This window comes from Quercus robur, chromosome 10 (assembly GCF_932294415.1).
Source record: "Quercus robur chromosome 10, dhQueRobu3.1, whole genome shotgun sequence".
NCBI classification, from domain to species: Eukaryota; Viridiplantae; Streptophyta; class Magnoliopsida; order Fagales; family Fagaceae; genus Quercus; species Quercus robur.
Window position 1 is genome coordinate 8,608,835 of NC_065543.1, and position 18,022 is coordinate 8,626,856.

At 35.3% G+C, this 18,022-nt stretch overlaps 1 protein-coding gene across 1 annotated transcript; it reads right to left on the bottom strand.

Annotated features, from left to right (window-relative positions):
* Positions 1-16,060: 16,060 nt before the first annotated feature.
* Positions 16,061-16,531, bottom strand: LOC126703797 (AT-hook motif nuclear-localized protein 10-like). The gene has a single exon (XM_050402869.1). It carries the CDS (start codon positions 16,529-16,531, stop codon positions 16,061-16,063), a length of 471 nt encoding a protein of 156 aa, XP_050258826.1.
* Positions 16,532-18,022: the final 1,491 nt, after the last annotated feature.

The following is an 18,022-nucleotide window of genomic DNA, read 5'->3' on the forward strand; positions in this document are numbered from 1 at the left end:
CCAATTCTTGTGAAAATATTTGATCATTTACTCTGAAACACGATCTTTGTGGAAACATCAAACCATGGCCAAGAGGCAAGATTTAAAAAAATAAAATAAATAAAGATTGAGAGTAAAATTATTTTAATAGTTGATGATGTTTGAAAAATCAGTAAGCTGAATGCTCTAGACTTCAACGGTGGTTGGATGACCTAGAAAGGAAGAAATGAATTATTGAAGGTGACCAAGGTAAACCACCCAAAAACCCTCTGACAGTTACGTCAGTTCTCTCTCTATCTCAGATATTCTAAGTGTTGGAATATTGAAAACGTACCTTGGGCTAATGGAATTAGGTTCCTTTTATAGAGAGCTTTTAATGAGTCTACTTGTTTGGATCCACTATCATCATGGGAGATGTGTGGGGTTAGCGGAGAAAATGGAGCGGATTTCGGGAAAACCTTCCCACGTATCGAAATGGTAGAACGTGATTCGATTATTGGGCATTTGTAGAAAATCTTTCTGAAATTTACTAAGTGTGGAGTGGTCGTCCATGTCAAATTTGACATGGACGACCGAGCTAGTTTGGACGTTCACCAAAACCTCTGGACCAAGCTTATTCACTTCTAGTGATACTTTTTACTTGATTTCTTTACTTATGAATTAACTTGGGCATGGTCTAGTCATGGACAACCATATGGACGAAATGAGTTTGATTCAATTCACAATCAATAATAATATAAATAAACAATTAGTATATGTCAATTTATTTGTCATGCATGTAACAAGCTAACAAATGTAAATTTTACTAATGCGTTTTCACACATTTTCACATATTTTCGAGCTAAACAGCTCTTGTGTTTTCACACATTTTCGAGCTTTCAATTGGTATTAGAGCGGGTGTTAGGACATATGTGATTCACTTGTTAGGAACATATGTTACCATTTTATATAATTGGCTTATCATTTGGCAAAACGCACTTTACTTGTATTTGAGTAGATCTAGGATGTGTTTAATACTTCAAGAAACTGTGTTTCAAGATCAAGTGTTGAAGACATGCAAGTCTGTCCAAGATTTAAGTTGAAGAAGTGTTGTTCGTTAAAGCTCGACAGCTACCTATCCATCGAGCTTAAGAAGTTGTTCCAGCCTCGTGGCTCGACAGCACCTCGACAAACATCTATCTGTCAAGTTTTATGAAAAACAGAATTCTAGTTCTGTTTTGACTCTAATCCGTAATTATGTGTTTGGGCCTTCTTTTCTTCTAACCCTAAACATATAAAATGATTATTTTAAAGGCCGTCAAAGTGTACACAAGTTGCACAAGTGTTGAGCAAAGTTTGTTCAAGCAATTTGTAACCGGAGATAAAGTTTTGCCCTAGTTCATCATTCTTGTGAAGAAGTTGTTGTGTATATGCACCGTAAGGTTTTGTGACCAACCATCTTCTTGATCTTCATCATTAGGATGAACTAAAGAACTTTGCAGCCAACAGCCTTCTTTAGTTGGTGATTGAAGTTGCGTACTGGGATCTGTGCATTGGTTAGTCACGTACTTGGGAGCCGTGCATCGAAAAAGGAAATTGTCACTACAAAACAAGTCTAATTGAGTATTGGGGTAAGGGTTCAACTGTAGGTTGGTATAAGGTATTGATATTCCTTTACTTGTAACTTCTTGTTGTGATAATAGTGGAATTTTGGATGTGGTGACCTGAAAATCACCCGGTGGGGTTTTTGCCGTTAGGTTTTTCCCATTCGTAAATAAATCACCGTGTCATTTATTTTCCGCTGCATAATTAGTTTATTGGTGATTTGTTTGTGCTACCACGCGTTTACATGTTAATTAACTTAATTAATTCACTTGGCTAAATTAATTGATTAATTTATCACAATGGATCAATTTGTTTTTGGCCTATCAGCCGGTACGCTTGTATTGGTTTTAATACTTGAGTGTGATCCTTGACCCTTTGAGATGGACCAATCTCAATCTCTAAATGCTCCACCATATTTTGATGGTAGCAACTATGCCTTTTGGAAAGTCAGGATGAGGGTATTTTTGTGTTCAATTAATGAAACCGTTTGGGATGAGGTGGATGTTGGATAGAGTAGGCCGGAGGCTGCTAAATCCACATGAGATAAGGCAGCTCTTGTGGCAGCTAACGCTAACAGTAAAGCTTTGAATGCAATTTTTTGTGGTGTTTCTCCAGATGAGTTCCACAGGATTTCTCACATCACTATTGCCAAGGAGGCATGGTAGATATTGGAGACCACATATGAAGGAACAAAGAAAGTGAAAGACACTAAGTTGCAGATGCTGACCACTCGGTTTGAGGAGCTAAAAATGAGTGAGGATGAGTCATTTGACTCTTTCTATAGAAAGCTGAATGAGGTGGTCATCAGCAAGTTCAATTTGGGTGAGAAAATGGAGGATTCAAAGATAGTGAGGAAAATCCTTCGATCATTGCCGGAGAGCTTCCGTGCAAAAGTTACAGCAATTGAAGAGAGTAAAGATCTTGATGATATCAAAGTACAAGAACTGATTGGCTCACTTCAAATTTATGAGTTGTCATTGCCTTCACAAAGGAAGAGCAAATCCCTTGCTCTCAAGACGATTAATGACAGGGTAGAAACTCACGATCCATCAGATGAGGATGTTGTCGAAAAAGAAGTTGCATATCTTGCAAAGAATTTTCGAAAATTCTTGAAATTCAAGAACAGTAGAAAATTTGCTGAGAAAGGGAAATTCCCAAGTTTCGAAAAGGATAAAAAGGACTTCAAAAGGAGAGATGGGAAGGAGTCCCAACCTACTCAAGGAATCACTTGCTTTGAGTGCAACAGACATGGACATGTCAAGAAAGAATGTCCTAATTATTTGAGAATGAAGGGCAAGGCATATGCCACAACTCTCAGTGATTCAGACTCTTCCAATTCAGATTCGAAAGAGAGCTGTGATGGAGAAGGGAATTACTCTGCTTTTATGACTATTGCTTATGATGAGTCATCGGAGGACTTGAGTTTGCTAGTGAAAGAGCTTGGGGAGCATAGTGAGGTGGAGTTAATGGGAGTTGTAGGAGAATTGGATGCTGAAGAAGATGAAAGTACAACGGGCCTTCAAGGGAACTACAATTCTCTCCTTGAGAAGTCTAGAGAATATGCAAGGGTGGCAAAGGCAGCCGTTAAAAAGATGAAGAAGGTAGAGGACTATAGAAGTCTTCTAGTGCGTTATAAGGAGGCCAAGTGTGAAATAGAGACACTGAATGGTGAGTTGACTGAAGCTTACACAAAGGTAAAATTCCTTGAGCTTGAAGTGATTCAAGCGAATGCCAAAGTAGAGCAAGTCTCCTCTAAGAAGCTTGATGAAGTCCTTTCTCATCAAAAACCTTTCTCCGACAAAACCGAATTGGGATATACTGGAGAAAGCAGTTCAGTTGTAAATGTATCCAAGGAAGTAAAGTTTATGAAAGCCAAAGAATTGATTGTAGTTGCCACTACTGCTGAGAAAGTGAAGGAAGAGAAGAATAAGAATGTGGGTGACCAATGGGTGTTGATAAAACCTCATAACCAATCGGTGGTCAAATCTGAAGCTAAAGGGAAATCACTTCCAAAATCACAAAGAGGTCCAAGAATAAGACATTTTTGCCATCATTGTGGACTTCAAGGACACACCAAACCAAACTGTCATAAGCTTAGAGCATTGAAAAATGCAAGGGATCAGAGGCCAAGAGGACCAAGAGATGACAGAAGGAATTGGGCTGTTGAACAATCATGAGGCCAAAATGGTGATTCCGGAGTGATGGATGTGATGAAGATGATTAATGCATTCACCACCTGTTTGGCAAACTTCAATAGAAGGTTTGAAGGTCACAACACTCGTACCCAATCCTATAGGGATATCACCCCAAACGCACGTGATGTGTGGGTGAAGAAGGGTACTCATGCATGATCACCTCCTATGTCCATGCATTAATACTTCCAATGTTTAGGATCATAGGTTCATGCATCATATCATGCATTGCTTTCTATTTATAGCATGTTTCTTTTACAAGTTTTGTTTTGTACTTGTTTTTATTGATCTTACTTTTCATGTTTTGTTTTTGAGTGTGTTCAAAAAATTCAAAAACCATAAAAATTGAAAAATCTTCAAAAAGTTTGATCGCTTGTTTTGTGTATATCACATGTGAGTTTGGCCTAGTACCTTTGTACTAATGGTGTAATGCATTTACGAGCTTAACTTGTTATGTATGCACATATATCTTTGTCGGAAAAATCTTGAAAACTATGGGTGACTGTTGTAAATAGATCTTCAAGCTTGTCATGAATGATTGGTCAATTGTCTTGTTGGTTTTGATACTTGCATAGACTTGTGCCTATATATTTTTCCCACCTTTATTTTTCTATTTTTGCTATAGAGCTCACCAAATGTAAATCTTAAAATGAAAAAGAGATTATTGAGCTGTAAAATCCTATCGCATATACTAGTATTTAACTAAGAAAAAGGGAAAGCGACTCTTGTATTGAAATGTATGGTGCTCAAAAAGCCAAAGGCTAACTCTCAATGTTGAAATATCATAAATTTCAAGCACCGGTCTCAAAAAGAGATGTATTATCCAAAAAGAGATATATTATCCAAAAAGGATCAAATGTTTTGATTTATGCAGAAGCCAAATGAAAAGCTTCTAAGTTTTGTAATCATTCTTTTGTGGGAGGTCATATATGCTTATTTCTATAATTGAGATAGTCCTCTTGACTAAGTACCAGTTGTGTATGACTTGATTAAATTGATCATTGAAACTTTATTCTAGTCTAAGGACTATTCCACATTTGATACTCACCCACAACACACAAGACTTTGATTCAATTAATGCTTATCTCATTTGTGTGATTGTACATGTTCAAATGTGATGTGTATGCTCAAGTACTTGCTGATCAAACCCAAAAAGATTTTTGAGTGTTTTATATTTTTTTGAAAGTGATTTTATACTTTTGTGCTTTTAGTTTTTGTTCAAAATACATTTTTGTGTTTTTCTTCAAAAACTGGTTCAGAGGCTGTTTTGTGAGAAGCTCGTGACTTAGAGCTTCCCGCGAAATGTGCTTAAGGGAAATTAAAAAGTCACATTTTCATACAAAGAGTCTCGCTACTGCCTCGCGAGTATTTCACGATTAAACTCTTCTCACAAAATGTTTTTGGCAAAAACTGGAAATTTTTCAATTTCATACCGAGGCTATCACAACTGTTTTGCGACTAAAAGCTTCTCGCGAAAGCTTCAGTGTGTCTAGTGACTAATATCGTGATTATCTAACCCGCGAAAAACGCGTGTTTTCAGTTTTAATGTAGCAGATGTGACAGTTTTTCAAACACTTAGTCTTTCCCTCGCACTGCCTCTCTCAAACCCCTCTCAACCCAAATTCTCTTTTCACTCAAACCCCATCATTTTCAAGCAAATATCTTTGCAAAATCACTTCAAGGTATGTTTTCGTAAACATTTTTTTCACTTTTGTCTTAAATTATGCAGATTTTAGCTTAGGGTTTTTGAAAAGTGGGGGTTTTCGAAAAAGGGGTTGGGGTTCTTAATTTTGTGCAAATTTTTTCAAAATTTTGATTGGGCTGAGTCCCATTTGGTGTGTTTGTATCTGTGTTGGCCCCATGTGGCAGATTAAACATGTATTGAGGCAAATTTCATCATGTTCATGTATTTTTCATTAGTGTTGTGCACTGTTGCATGTTAGGTGTTTGACAGAATGTCCTAGTGACATTCTTGTGTTGAATTGGACTCAAGTGAGTCCCCTTGCTTGGGTTTACTCTTGATTAACCATGTTTAACATGTTTTGGTCAATGAATGTGTGTTCTACACACTTTGCCCAAGTTGTGCCTCAATGCCATGCCATGCACACACTATGCACACACTAGGCATCCTTTAGGCACACCCTATACACCTCCTGCTGCACTCACTTGCATCAACACATGCACACACATGCACACACATGCACAGTCACATAAATTCATGCATTGTGTTTATGTTTACATGTTTTAATACTTTTAGCATGCTGTTCTGAGTTGGTTTACTCTGTTTTAAACTATTTTCCTTTAGTTTGAACTAACTTGAATCTAATCAAGTTTTCTGTGTTTTGTTTTGTGTTTGTGCACTTGTTTCTTTTCTTTGTTTTCTGTGTAAATGTGCAGATGTCTCGTCGTTCCTATCAGGGTAAAGAACCTGTGATCGACCTTACATCATCACCAGTTTCAAAAAGGATACGGCATTCGTCTGAAGTCTTCAACAACGAGAGATTCAAGACTCCTTTGGACTCTCAAACTTTCTCCAGCACTTTCCAGGACGCTCCCACTATGGTAGAGCGGATTGTCCATTTTGACACCTTGGGATCCACCTTTATCCCTAGGATTTTTGTAGACAAAGAGTGGGTGGATCTATTCGGAAACTTTGAGGATCCGATTGATGAATTGGTTAAGGAGTTTTACTCAAATGCTAGATTCACTGGAGTATAACTAAGGTGTTGGGTTCGAGGAAAGGAGTTCATCATTACTCCGGACTACTTTGCAAAGATCCTTCACATCACTCGACCCAAAAATGTGGATAGTTCTCCATATGATGACCATCTTCCTCAAGTGTTAGATATTCTTTAAATTCTTGGAGAAGAACATGAGATCTCAGCCAAAGGCACATCCATTGGAACAGAGAATTTCAAACCTGATCTAAAAACTCTCACGTTCATCGTGTTCTCTAATCTATATCCACTCTCCAACACAGGATTCATCAATCTTGGCAGAGCACAATTCTTGTGTGATCCCATCATAGGAACTCCATTTGACATTTGTGCTCATATCTTTCAGACCATTGGAAAAACAACAGCACAAACAGCAGCACAAATGTGTCTTTCCTTCTACAGTCTTCTCATGAAAATCATGATACATGAAGGTGTTCGTCCACCAAATGATGGAAAGTTCATAGTTCGTCACCGCCCAATCTCCATAACCTCTCTTCAAAAAAGCAAAAGTCATTCTTCTACTGAGCGGAAAAAGCAAAAATTTGTCCACAACACCAAAGAGTGAATTTGTTCAACATGTAAATCACTCAGGTCATGGCTTAGTTGCTCCCCCTACCCCTAGACACATCAAGCCTATATCTCCTCACATTCCTGAGCCTTGGATAGCTAACACTCAGCCAACACAATCTAGCTCTCACGTCGACCGGTTCACTATTCTGGTTGAAAATCTACATGAGAATGTTTCAAGACTTGCAAATGCCATCTACTCCACAAAAAACCAGATTCAAGTTCGTCTCACTACCATTGAGACACAACTAGCTGAGATTCAACGCAAGTTAGAGGAAAGCCTTTAGCTATTCATGCCAAAAAGGGGGAGAGCAATCTATGTGTATAGACTATATAGATTGGATGATAGCATATAGTAAGGGGGAGAGCATCACTAGAAGGAAAGTGTGCATAGAATTGGACGATAGCATACAGTAAGAGGGAGAGCATCACTAGAAGGAAAGTCTGCATAGAGAAAGGGGGAGTTCGGTTAGCTCAAAAGGACAAAAAAACTGACAAATATCATTTTTTTGTCATATAACTGCTGGTTTATTGTTTCTACTGTTTTCATTTAAAGCTTTAGTACTCTACTTTTAATTTCAGTTTATATTCAATAGTTGTGTTTATCTCAATACTTTGTAGCATTTTTTTTTTTGTGCTTTTAAGATATTGCTAATATGTTTTAAGTACCTCACACTTGTACCCTAGTAGGATCTTGTATCCTAAGTGCATATACTTAGTGTATTTTGCATTGGTTATGTGTTGGACATGCAATTGATCATTGTGGTTGGTTTTCATTGCATTGCATGTCCGGATGAGCATTTACTAGTTAAATGTTCATTGTAGTCATTCTTTAATGACTGTTCTTGTACGATCAAGATATGCTTACATGTTTTTATAGTGTTTACAAACTTGATCGCATTTTACTTGCTCATGTACGTACCATGTATTTAACTTGTCATAAGCTTAATGAAAGTTTTGTTTGTGTGCAAGTGTTTCAGGTTACAGGTATATACGTGCAAGTACTTCACACTTCTAGATTAGGTGTGAATAGCAGAATAGAAATATCAAATATGTGTATGTGATATCCCTTTGCCAGCAAAGCAATTTATGCTTATTTGACTTTGTATTTTTGTGTTTATTGTTATTGACTTATTGTATTCTTTATTCTTGATCCATTGTGACTTAGCCTTTTGGCTTTTGTGTTGTTTGTCTCTTGAGTGGGGGCCAGCCGGGTGGGGCTTGCATTGTGTAGTTGGGTAGTAAAGTAAGTAAATTATAAATGAAAAAGAAAATTAATCTATGTTGTTAATTTATTTTGTTTATATTGATTTGTTTATTTAATTTTTTTTATCCTAAAAGGACATTACTTAACTAAAGGTGTATTTATATTATAATTCATGTAAGAATGAATTTTATATGATAATTTATTATATCTCTCTCTCAAGTTAGTTTATCATTTTTTGAATTGATTTTTTTTTTTTTTTTTTGGGATTGAAACTAGGTGCCAAATAATGAGTAAATGACAAACAATTGATGCATTCTTTAAGAAAAAAGATATTAGTCATTCAGAACATAGGACATCTGTAAAAAAAAATGTTGATACTTCAATGCCTAATGAGTGTTCCTCCAAATGTTCAAGAATTCAATCTAAAGGGATAGACCATAATATAGGATCACATAAACAAATATATGAATTCCTTGTCAATGAACAAGATGAAATTCGACATGCTTCTCATAGCCGGTCCATATCAACCTAGAAATATAGAGTATCCATACAAAGGACCAAAAAATTATTGTCGTAGTTTTCAATCTTCATGGTTTGAATCACATTCAAATTGGTTGGAATACTCAGCTTCAACAGATGCAATTTGTTGTTTACCTTCCTACCTTTTTGGTAAAAAAAACCAACAGGTCATCCTAGATTAGATGCATTCACTGAAAAAGGTTTTAGTAATTGGAAAAAGCTGAAGGATGGAATGAATTGTTCTTTAATTGGTCATGAGGGGAAAGATCCAAATACACCACATAAAATTGCTGTGAAATGTTGTGAGGATCTAAGGAATTATTCAGGACATATTGACAAGCTAGTTGAGAAAAAACATCCGAAGAAATAGAGAATAATCGATTGCGGCTCAAGACCTCAGTAGAGTGTGTTTGATGGCTAGCATTCCAAGCTTGTGCTTTTAGAGGTCATGATGATAGCTTTGATTCAAAAAAAATGAGGTAACTTTATTGAATTGATAAAACACACATCAACATTCAATGAAAATGTAGCTAGAGCTATCTTGGAAAATGCTCCATAAAATGCCAAATATATGTCACCCACAATTCAAAAGGAGATTTTGCATATTCTAGCTTGTAAAGTGTGATATGTTATTCATGATGAAATTGAGGAAGCAAAATTTTGAATTCTAGTTAATGAAGCTCAAGATGAGTCAAAGAGAGAGAAAATGGACATTATTTTGAGGTTTGTTGATAAAGAAGGTTTCATTAAAGAGTGTTTCTTTCATGTTGTGCATGTTAGAGACACTACTACATTGATCTTAAAGAATGAGATATGTGTTGTCCTTTCTCGTAACAACGTCCACATTGAAAATATTCGAGATCAAGGATATAATTGGGCTAGTAACATGCATGGTGAATGGAAGGGATTACAAGCTCTGTTTCTTAAAGATTGCCCATATGCTTATTATGTACATTGCATGAATTATAGGTTGCAATTAGCTCTAATTACAACATCTAGAGAAGTAAAAGTTGTTCATCGGTTCTTTAATCATTTGATTAATATTATCAATATTGTTATGTCAATATTATCAATATTGTTCATCAGTTCTTTAATCAGTTATCTCAAATGCTATTTTACCGCACCAAAACTTTATCAATTTTAGTACATTATTTTACAATACGTTATACATCATATCTTCTATTTTAACATTACACTACATTAAAATAATAATAAAAAAAACCCAGTTATATTAAAATAATAAAAAAAATTGTATTGTAGCAATTGTTGTTTAATGCACAACAATTCTGCTGCTTGTGTGAGAAAAGAGAGAAGAGAGAGAAAAGAAAAAAAAAGAGTGGGAGGAGAGAGGAGAGAGAAAGAGAAAAAAATTGTTATTTAATTTGACAACATGCTACAGTACAATTGTATTAGAGCATTCTCATCAAGAATGCTAAATATTTTAGCATTTACCACTTCAAAATCCTACTTAATCAATTTTAACATACCATTTTATAATCCACCAAACATCAAACATTCTATTTTTTTTTTTTACAACTTCATTTAAATAATATTATTTTTATTTTACCACTTTCTCCCTCTTTCCACCACTTTCTTCTCAACGACTAGCCACTGTCAGCCACCACCACCATAAACCATCAACATTCCATAGCAAACTCAGCACAGCAAACCCAGATCCATGGCCAACCCACTGTGCCAACACAGTCAGTATCCATCCAAAAATCAATCCCACAGCCAAAAAAAAAAAAAAAAAACCCATGAGAGGAAGAAGGGGAGGCGGAGGATAGAGAAACCCATCAAACCCAAGCCCCACGCCTCAGCCACAGCAACCCACCTCTACCACCACCCACCCACCTCGTTCTCAACCCCAGTCGAAACCCACCACCCCGATCTCAACCCCAGCCAAAATCATTGCTGAGCACCACCAATACCCACCAAACATTACAGCCACAGCTCCGGTCACAACAAGAAACCACCACCACAAGAACCACAAGACATCGGCCACAACAACCACAAGAAAACACACAACATGCCGATCTCCACACCAGTCTCCACGTCAATCTCCTCCACGCCGATCTCACGCCGTTCTCCTCACCAGTAAGTCGATCTCAAACGTACAATCTTGTTGTGAGGGAGTGAGGAAATGAGAGAGAGGGAGTGAGAAAATGAGAGAGATGTGGGAGATGGAGAGAGAACCAGAAAAAGAGAGAGATATGGGAGACGGAGAGCTGGAGAGAGAGAATAAATAAATTAATAAAATATTATACAATATTGCTATAATGCGCTCTCAAAAATGAGAGTGCACTGTAGCAGTATTGCAAATTTTATAACATTTACTAGGTTTGATGGAGTGGATTTTTAGGTTTAAGATACTAAAAAATAGCATTTATAGCATATGCAAGGCTTGATAAGAATGCTCTTAATACAATTATACTGTAGCAATTCTGCTAAAAATGCTATAACTTTTAGCTTTTGAAACACCTTAGTGCATTCACATCAAGAATACTATAATGCTACAAATGTTATTAATAACAATCAATACACAAAATCAAACATGTCAAATGCTATAATTTTTTATCCCCATCTATAGTGAGTTGCCATCTCTAGCAGCTCATTGTAGCTAAGCGTTAAAAACAAATAATCTTTGTTTAATTCCCTCAACATGCATGCCTCAATAGAGAAACCCATCAAACCCAAGAACTTTTGGAGTTTCAATTGCAACATTATGAGCTTATGACAAAACATTCAGATTTTCAGATATGAGTACAATTTCTGAGGTATGTAGGGGATTAAAAATTTCATGCAAGTTTAAAATCTATTTTTTGATTGATAGACTTATTCGTCTTGTGTTGACCCTTCCAATTTCTATAGTAACTACATAACGAGCTTTTTTAACTATGAAGCTACTAAAAACAAGACTTTGCAATAGAATGGAGTATGAGCTTTTGATAATATGATAGTTTATATAGAGAAGGAAATTGTAGGAAATTTCACTATAGATATGATAATGGATGAATTTTATTCCATGAAAAATCATCACTAGGCATGATTTGATGTGAATGTTCTTTTTGTATGTCTACATTAAACTAGACTGTTTTTCATGTTCATTAACATTCAATAATTATATTTAGTATATCTCTACTACAACTCAACCACCCCCCCCCCCCCCCCCAAAGTAATTATTCCTAGCTATGCCCCTGACTTTTAGGTTTTCTCTTCAAGGATTTTGCCATTTATATTCTCTTCTCTGCCTTTGCCTCTGCCTTTGCCTCAGTCTAGACACCCAAAACCAAAAGAAAAGCATCTTTCCATTATCACTATTCCAAAAAAATATAGTTTCTTATTCTTTCTCAAAGCAATAGCTACCTCCTTCAAATTATTAAGCATCAAATTCCAAGAACACCCAAAAAGGCAAAAGTCTCTTTATATCCATATATTTATAATTATTACGTATGCGCATGTGTGAGAGCTTATTTTCTGATTTTAAAACTCTCTTTGTTCCTTATCACTAGGCCAAGAGGCCCAATACACAAATGAGATTCCATTTAATATAGACCGGAAAATTTAATTAAGAATTTAAGGCTTAGAAGAGGTTTCATTCCCCCATTGAGAAGGAGGCATTTTTTATTGCACTTGTAAGGGTGAAATAATTTAAAGAAAGAGACATTTCCATTGTGCAATCCATTGTTGTCATTTTATTAGAAATAGAAATTCTTACCACCACCCATTCTTACCGCAATGATCACTTCACAAGTATAAGTGTTTGTGGGGTGTCAGGGGCAAGGGCCAGAGTTCAAGTCTCTAGGATAGAGCTTCACATACATATATACTTAGATTAGGCTAAAGTAAAAATTTTATCTTGTATAAAAAGTTAAAAAAAAAAAAAAAATTCTTGTATCACTTAAAAAAAAATTTGTATTATGTCATTCTTCATCGGTGATAGAACTATTATTAGACTAACAGGATTGTGGTCCACCCAACCTCCCCCCTCCCCCCGCCCCCCGGCGCCCAATTTGATTTTAAAAAGTCCCGCCCTTCCAATTTGATTTTAAAAAGTCAAACTTAAATATACGGTTGGTTCCTAAAATTAGTCTATGAGCAATTTTAGTCCTTGATGTTTAAGTGATCACTTTTAGTCACTTAGATGATATAATCAAAATAAAAAGTTAAAACTAACATATAACCACTTCATTATGAAATTTGACCAGTTCCCATATATTTAGCAAGTTCCTTAGTGGTTATTCTCTTTAGTAAACATGGAAATGAAGTTTTGCCAAAGGACTACCCAAAATAACCATTAAAACGACTAGTCTTTTTATCCAACCAAAAACAAAGCTGAATGTTGCCATTTTTCTAAACATCTAACAACCAAAAGCTTTGACTCTTATAAAGAGATGGATAATAAATGCCTCCGTAATCTGTTATAAATCCCGAAACATGAAATCAAAGAGGTAGAATCCAATCCAGTTCTGAAGTCTAGAACTTAACTCAATAGTCATATTTACCACCCTGACTTGGGTTAAACAAAGCTCAAACTCTTATCTACATCTCAAAGTGGAGGCATCCATTTTGTATTAGTGGCTTAAAAGTATGAGAAGCCAATTAAACCATGCAATGTTCAAACTCTTATCTTTTCTATCCATATATTTAATATCGGCCGTGTCGAGTTAATTTACCGGTGAAAAGTACCTTGAATATATGTTCAATCAAATTTATATCACGTGTCGGCTAATGATAAATTAATGCAGGTTACAATGACAATTTTATATACAAGTTGCAAGTTGCAATTCAATAATGTGGAGTCGTCATACATTGGCTGCAAGAAATGTGCTCTCATCGATGGACTTAAGTCATCAAAACTAACAGAAACTTGTTATTGTTAAAAAAAATTGTTGTCCATGTAGTTTTTTTCATTACAATTTTCATATATTATTATGAGTAGGTAGAGGCAAAGACTATTAATTATGGCATCGATTTGTCATCATGTATAGCCAATCAATGAGTTGGTTGCCATGAATTCCCAAACTTCTACCCGACAACCCCCAAATACCACCTTAATTAAATCTAGAGATAATCTAGGATAACAATATTTTGATGATATGGGAAACTAGGAGCAATGGATCTATTTGAAAGTGACAAAAAATCAATTATAATTTGCCACATAAGATAGTTGTGAAAAAGATGCGGGTAAAGTTGTGGTCCTTTAATAACTATAAAACCTATGCATTAAATGATTATTTTGTCAAATCCATGGATGAATCTTTAGATTTCTTGATTCATTTTAGGGAAATGTTAATGGATTTCCTAAAGGAATTGGTTTGAAACTATTTTTAGAAATATGGTAAATTACAATATTACACTCCTAAAATTTGAAGGTATTTGAATTTTACACCTAAACTTTTAGAATTTATATTTTACTCTCTGAAGTTTGGAAGTGTTTAAATTTTATACTAATGTTTCAAAATTTGGATTTTACCTCTTAATATTTGGGAGTATTTAGATTTTGTACTCCCAAATTCTAAACCTTCATGATGTAAAATGCAATTTTGGTTCTTTCTATGAAAGTGAGATGCCTAACAGGCAAGCTTGCAAGGTGCGTCTCTATTGTTAAGTGAATGACATGTGAATTTGGACTTAATTATTATTTTCATTGTTGATAAAATTCAGCTTCAAATACTTAACCAAAAAATTCATTCAACCCAACAAATATATAAAGGGCTTCATTGGGGAGACGGTATCTCATGCGTCTGGCATATATGAAAGCTTTTCCTTACCGGGCCATGAGATTATTTTTATTTTTTTATTATTCTTTTTTTCCTTATGTTTCTTTGCTTTTGAGTTTTTCGTTGAGGTTCATTTCAAAATTTTAGATCCGAATTTTTCTGAACCAATCTTCTTGAAAGGAATCTATAAAAGAAGCTTTTGTTTTTAGGATTTCTTTTTCCCTATTTGGTTACTGAGAAAGTTTATGGGTTTTTTTTTTTTTTTTTTTTTTTTTTTTTTTTTTTTTTTTTTAATTAAGGTGTTTTTCAATTACTTTTTCTTTGAAAAAAAAAATTCAGCAAAATTTTTTTTTATCAGTTTCTAATTATTTTTTAGTTTAATAACTTAAAAAGTAGGAACTGATGTAGTATTACAACTTGCTTGGGAGGGGAGAAGGGAAATAAATGAAAATAATAATTTTAAAATATTCTTCTATTCCATTTTTTGGAAGTTTCAATAGAGTGAATGAAAAGTTCATTCCTTTGTTTGAAAGTTTAAGTGAGAGGGAGTAGAATATGTAAAAGGGAACACCCGCTCAACTTTATTCTCTCAAAATCTCAAATTTTCATTCCCCAAAAATTTGAGAAATTATTGTGTACTCACGGAGTACCATAAATGCGTACTCCCGGAGTACCATAAATGCGTACTCCCTCCTTTCACATGAATGGTGAGTCCTATTAATTAAATTCATGGTAGGACCCACCATTTATGTGAGAGGGAGGAGTACGCATTTGTGATACCCCGGGAGTACCTAATAATTTTCCCAAAAATTGGGAGGAATTGGAGATAATGAAGTTAGATATAGAAAATTTTTTTATTAAAACTCCCAAAATACCCATATATATTTTGCTTTTTATTTTAAAATAGAAGTCTAATATTAAAATTGGCATAAAATAATTCTATTAATTTCCCTCTATGTTACTTCCAAACAAGGTTACTTACCTTTCATTCATTTCCATTCCTTTAATTTAAAGGCGAAAAGCACATTTTGGTCCCTACATTTTCGCACGATTCCTACTTTGGTCCCTAAATTTTATTTTTACTGCTTTTAGTCCCTGTTTAGAAAAACGCCTTCTGTTTTAGTCCTTTTCGTCAGTGCCGTTAGGGCACTGACCTACGTGGCAAACGGAATTATTAAAATAATAATAAAAAATTTTATTTTGTCATTAAAAAATGCCAAGTCAGCATTTAAATTTTAAAAAATAATTTATTAAATTTAACTAAATAAAAAAATAAAAAACATAAATAAAAATAAAAAATCACATTAATTAAGATTGAAGTGTGTCTTGAGCAAGAACAACAAGAATACATACACAAACCCAGAAATTAAAATTCAAAAATTAAAATTTTCAAAATCATCACATACACATCAAAGTTTGGAAATGTTCCAATCGGGGCCACGTGAAAGACAAAATAAACTGCAAAAACAACCCAAACACACACTGTACATGACAACAACATAAAAGAAAAAAACCCAGTAATGCTTTAAACTTTAAAAAGCAAACCCAGATATAGATTCAAAAAAAAAAAAATTAAGTACCCAAAGCCTCCAATTGGTGCTTCTTGCTACTAGAACCAGGCGGTCTGCCCCTAGCTTTCTTGAACGAAGTGGGTGGTGCTGATCCTCCAGAAGGAAGCGATGTTGGAGCCGAGGGAGGAGGAGTTGGAGTAGGATGAGGAGATGAAAACCCACCTCCACCACTTGACTGAGTCTGAGCTACAGGTACGGGCTGAGCCGTAGGAGTGAGACCCAAAGCCATAGAGCCATCTGGGCCATACTTTCTAAGTCTCCCTCTTTTCCTCTTAGCTTGCTCGCCGCCAGTCATACTCCCCATATTCACATTCACATTCATAGCCCCACCACCACCACTTCCACCATCAAGCTGGTAAGTCGTTGATGTTGCTGCTGCTGCTGTTGCTGTCGTCGTAGCAACTGTGGCATTTGTTGCGGCGGAGATGGGCTTGTAAACGGCGTTGCCGTCGGAACTAAAACCCAAGTGCATGTTCTGAACTAGTGGCTGTGCCGGCAGCAACGATGACGACTGTTGCTGTTGTTTCTATTGTTGTTGATGTTGTTGTTGTTGTTGAAGTGCACCGACGGCGGCGAAAATTTTAATTTTTGAATTTTTATTTCTGGGTTTGTGTATGTGTTCTTGTTGTTCTTGCTCAAGACACACTTCAATCTTAATTAATATGATTTTTTATTTTTATTTCTGTTTTTTATATTTTTTATTTTTTTTATTTAGTTAAATTTAATAAATTATTTTTTTAAATTTAAATGCTGACTTGGCATTTTTTAATGACAAAATAAAATTTTTTATTATTATTTTAATAATTCTGTTTGCCACGTAGGTCAGTGCCCTAACAGCACTGACGGAAAGGACTAAAACAGAAGACGTTTTTCTAAACAGGGACTAAAAGCAGTAAAAATAAAATTTAGGGATCAAAGTAGGAATCATGCGAAAATGTAGGGACCAAAATGTTCTTTTCGCCTAATTTAAAATATCCAAACATGGTTACTTAATTACATTTTATTCCTTTCTTTTCCATTCATTTCCCTTAAGTACATTTCATTCCATTCTTTTATTATAATTCCATTCCATTCCCTTATGAACTCCGAAACAAGTTAATGGATTTAACGGATGGAGTGAATCAAATAAAGTTAAAAGTTAAATGCCAATATTACTATAATTAAAGATGATAGAATTTTTAGACCCCTTAAAACACAATTGGATTAACATAGGTAATTAGCCAAGTTGTTACTTAGTCCAAATTCCAAATCTAGGTTATCACAATCAAACAATCATATCATGCAAAACAGCGGAAAAATAAATAACACAACGATATGATAACCCAGGAAAACCAAACTGGTAAAAAACCTGGGGAGGATTTAACCTAACTATCCTCAAGGTAAAAAGCAAATCCACTAGAAAGAATCGAAGTTCATACAATAAGACTTACAAGCCCCCACGCTCGACTTCTTATTGCTACCCACAAGTAGAACTTACTGACACGACCACATGCAAGCTCCGAATCCATGGACTCCTTCTTTCTTTGGCCTTTACAAAACACAAACACCCCCGTTTGTGACTTCGAGATCCCACTCAAAGGTTTAGCAACACAAACTCTCCTGTTTGTGACTCCAAGACCACCCTTGAAGGTTTAGATCATCAACACCTTTGATGACAAGAGAAGGCAGCAACTTCTACAATACCGAATCTTGAGATTCTTCAAGGAATAACACCGGAAGAAGACATAAGAGAGCTTTTGGGTACAAAACCCTGGATCTATAAAAGAGGCACAAGATGCACTCTAATCTCTCTAAAAAACTCTCAAAACCCTACCTAGGGTTAGCTTATAATGTCCTTTAAATACTGGAAAAAACGGCTCGCGATTTGGGCTTCAAACGAATAAGTTATGCCCTTTTTACGTTTGCTGATTTTGCTGATATGCGATTTTGGATCAATCGAATCTGTCTTTCGATCGATCGAACC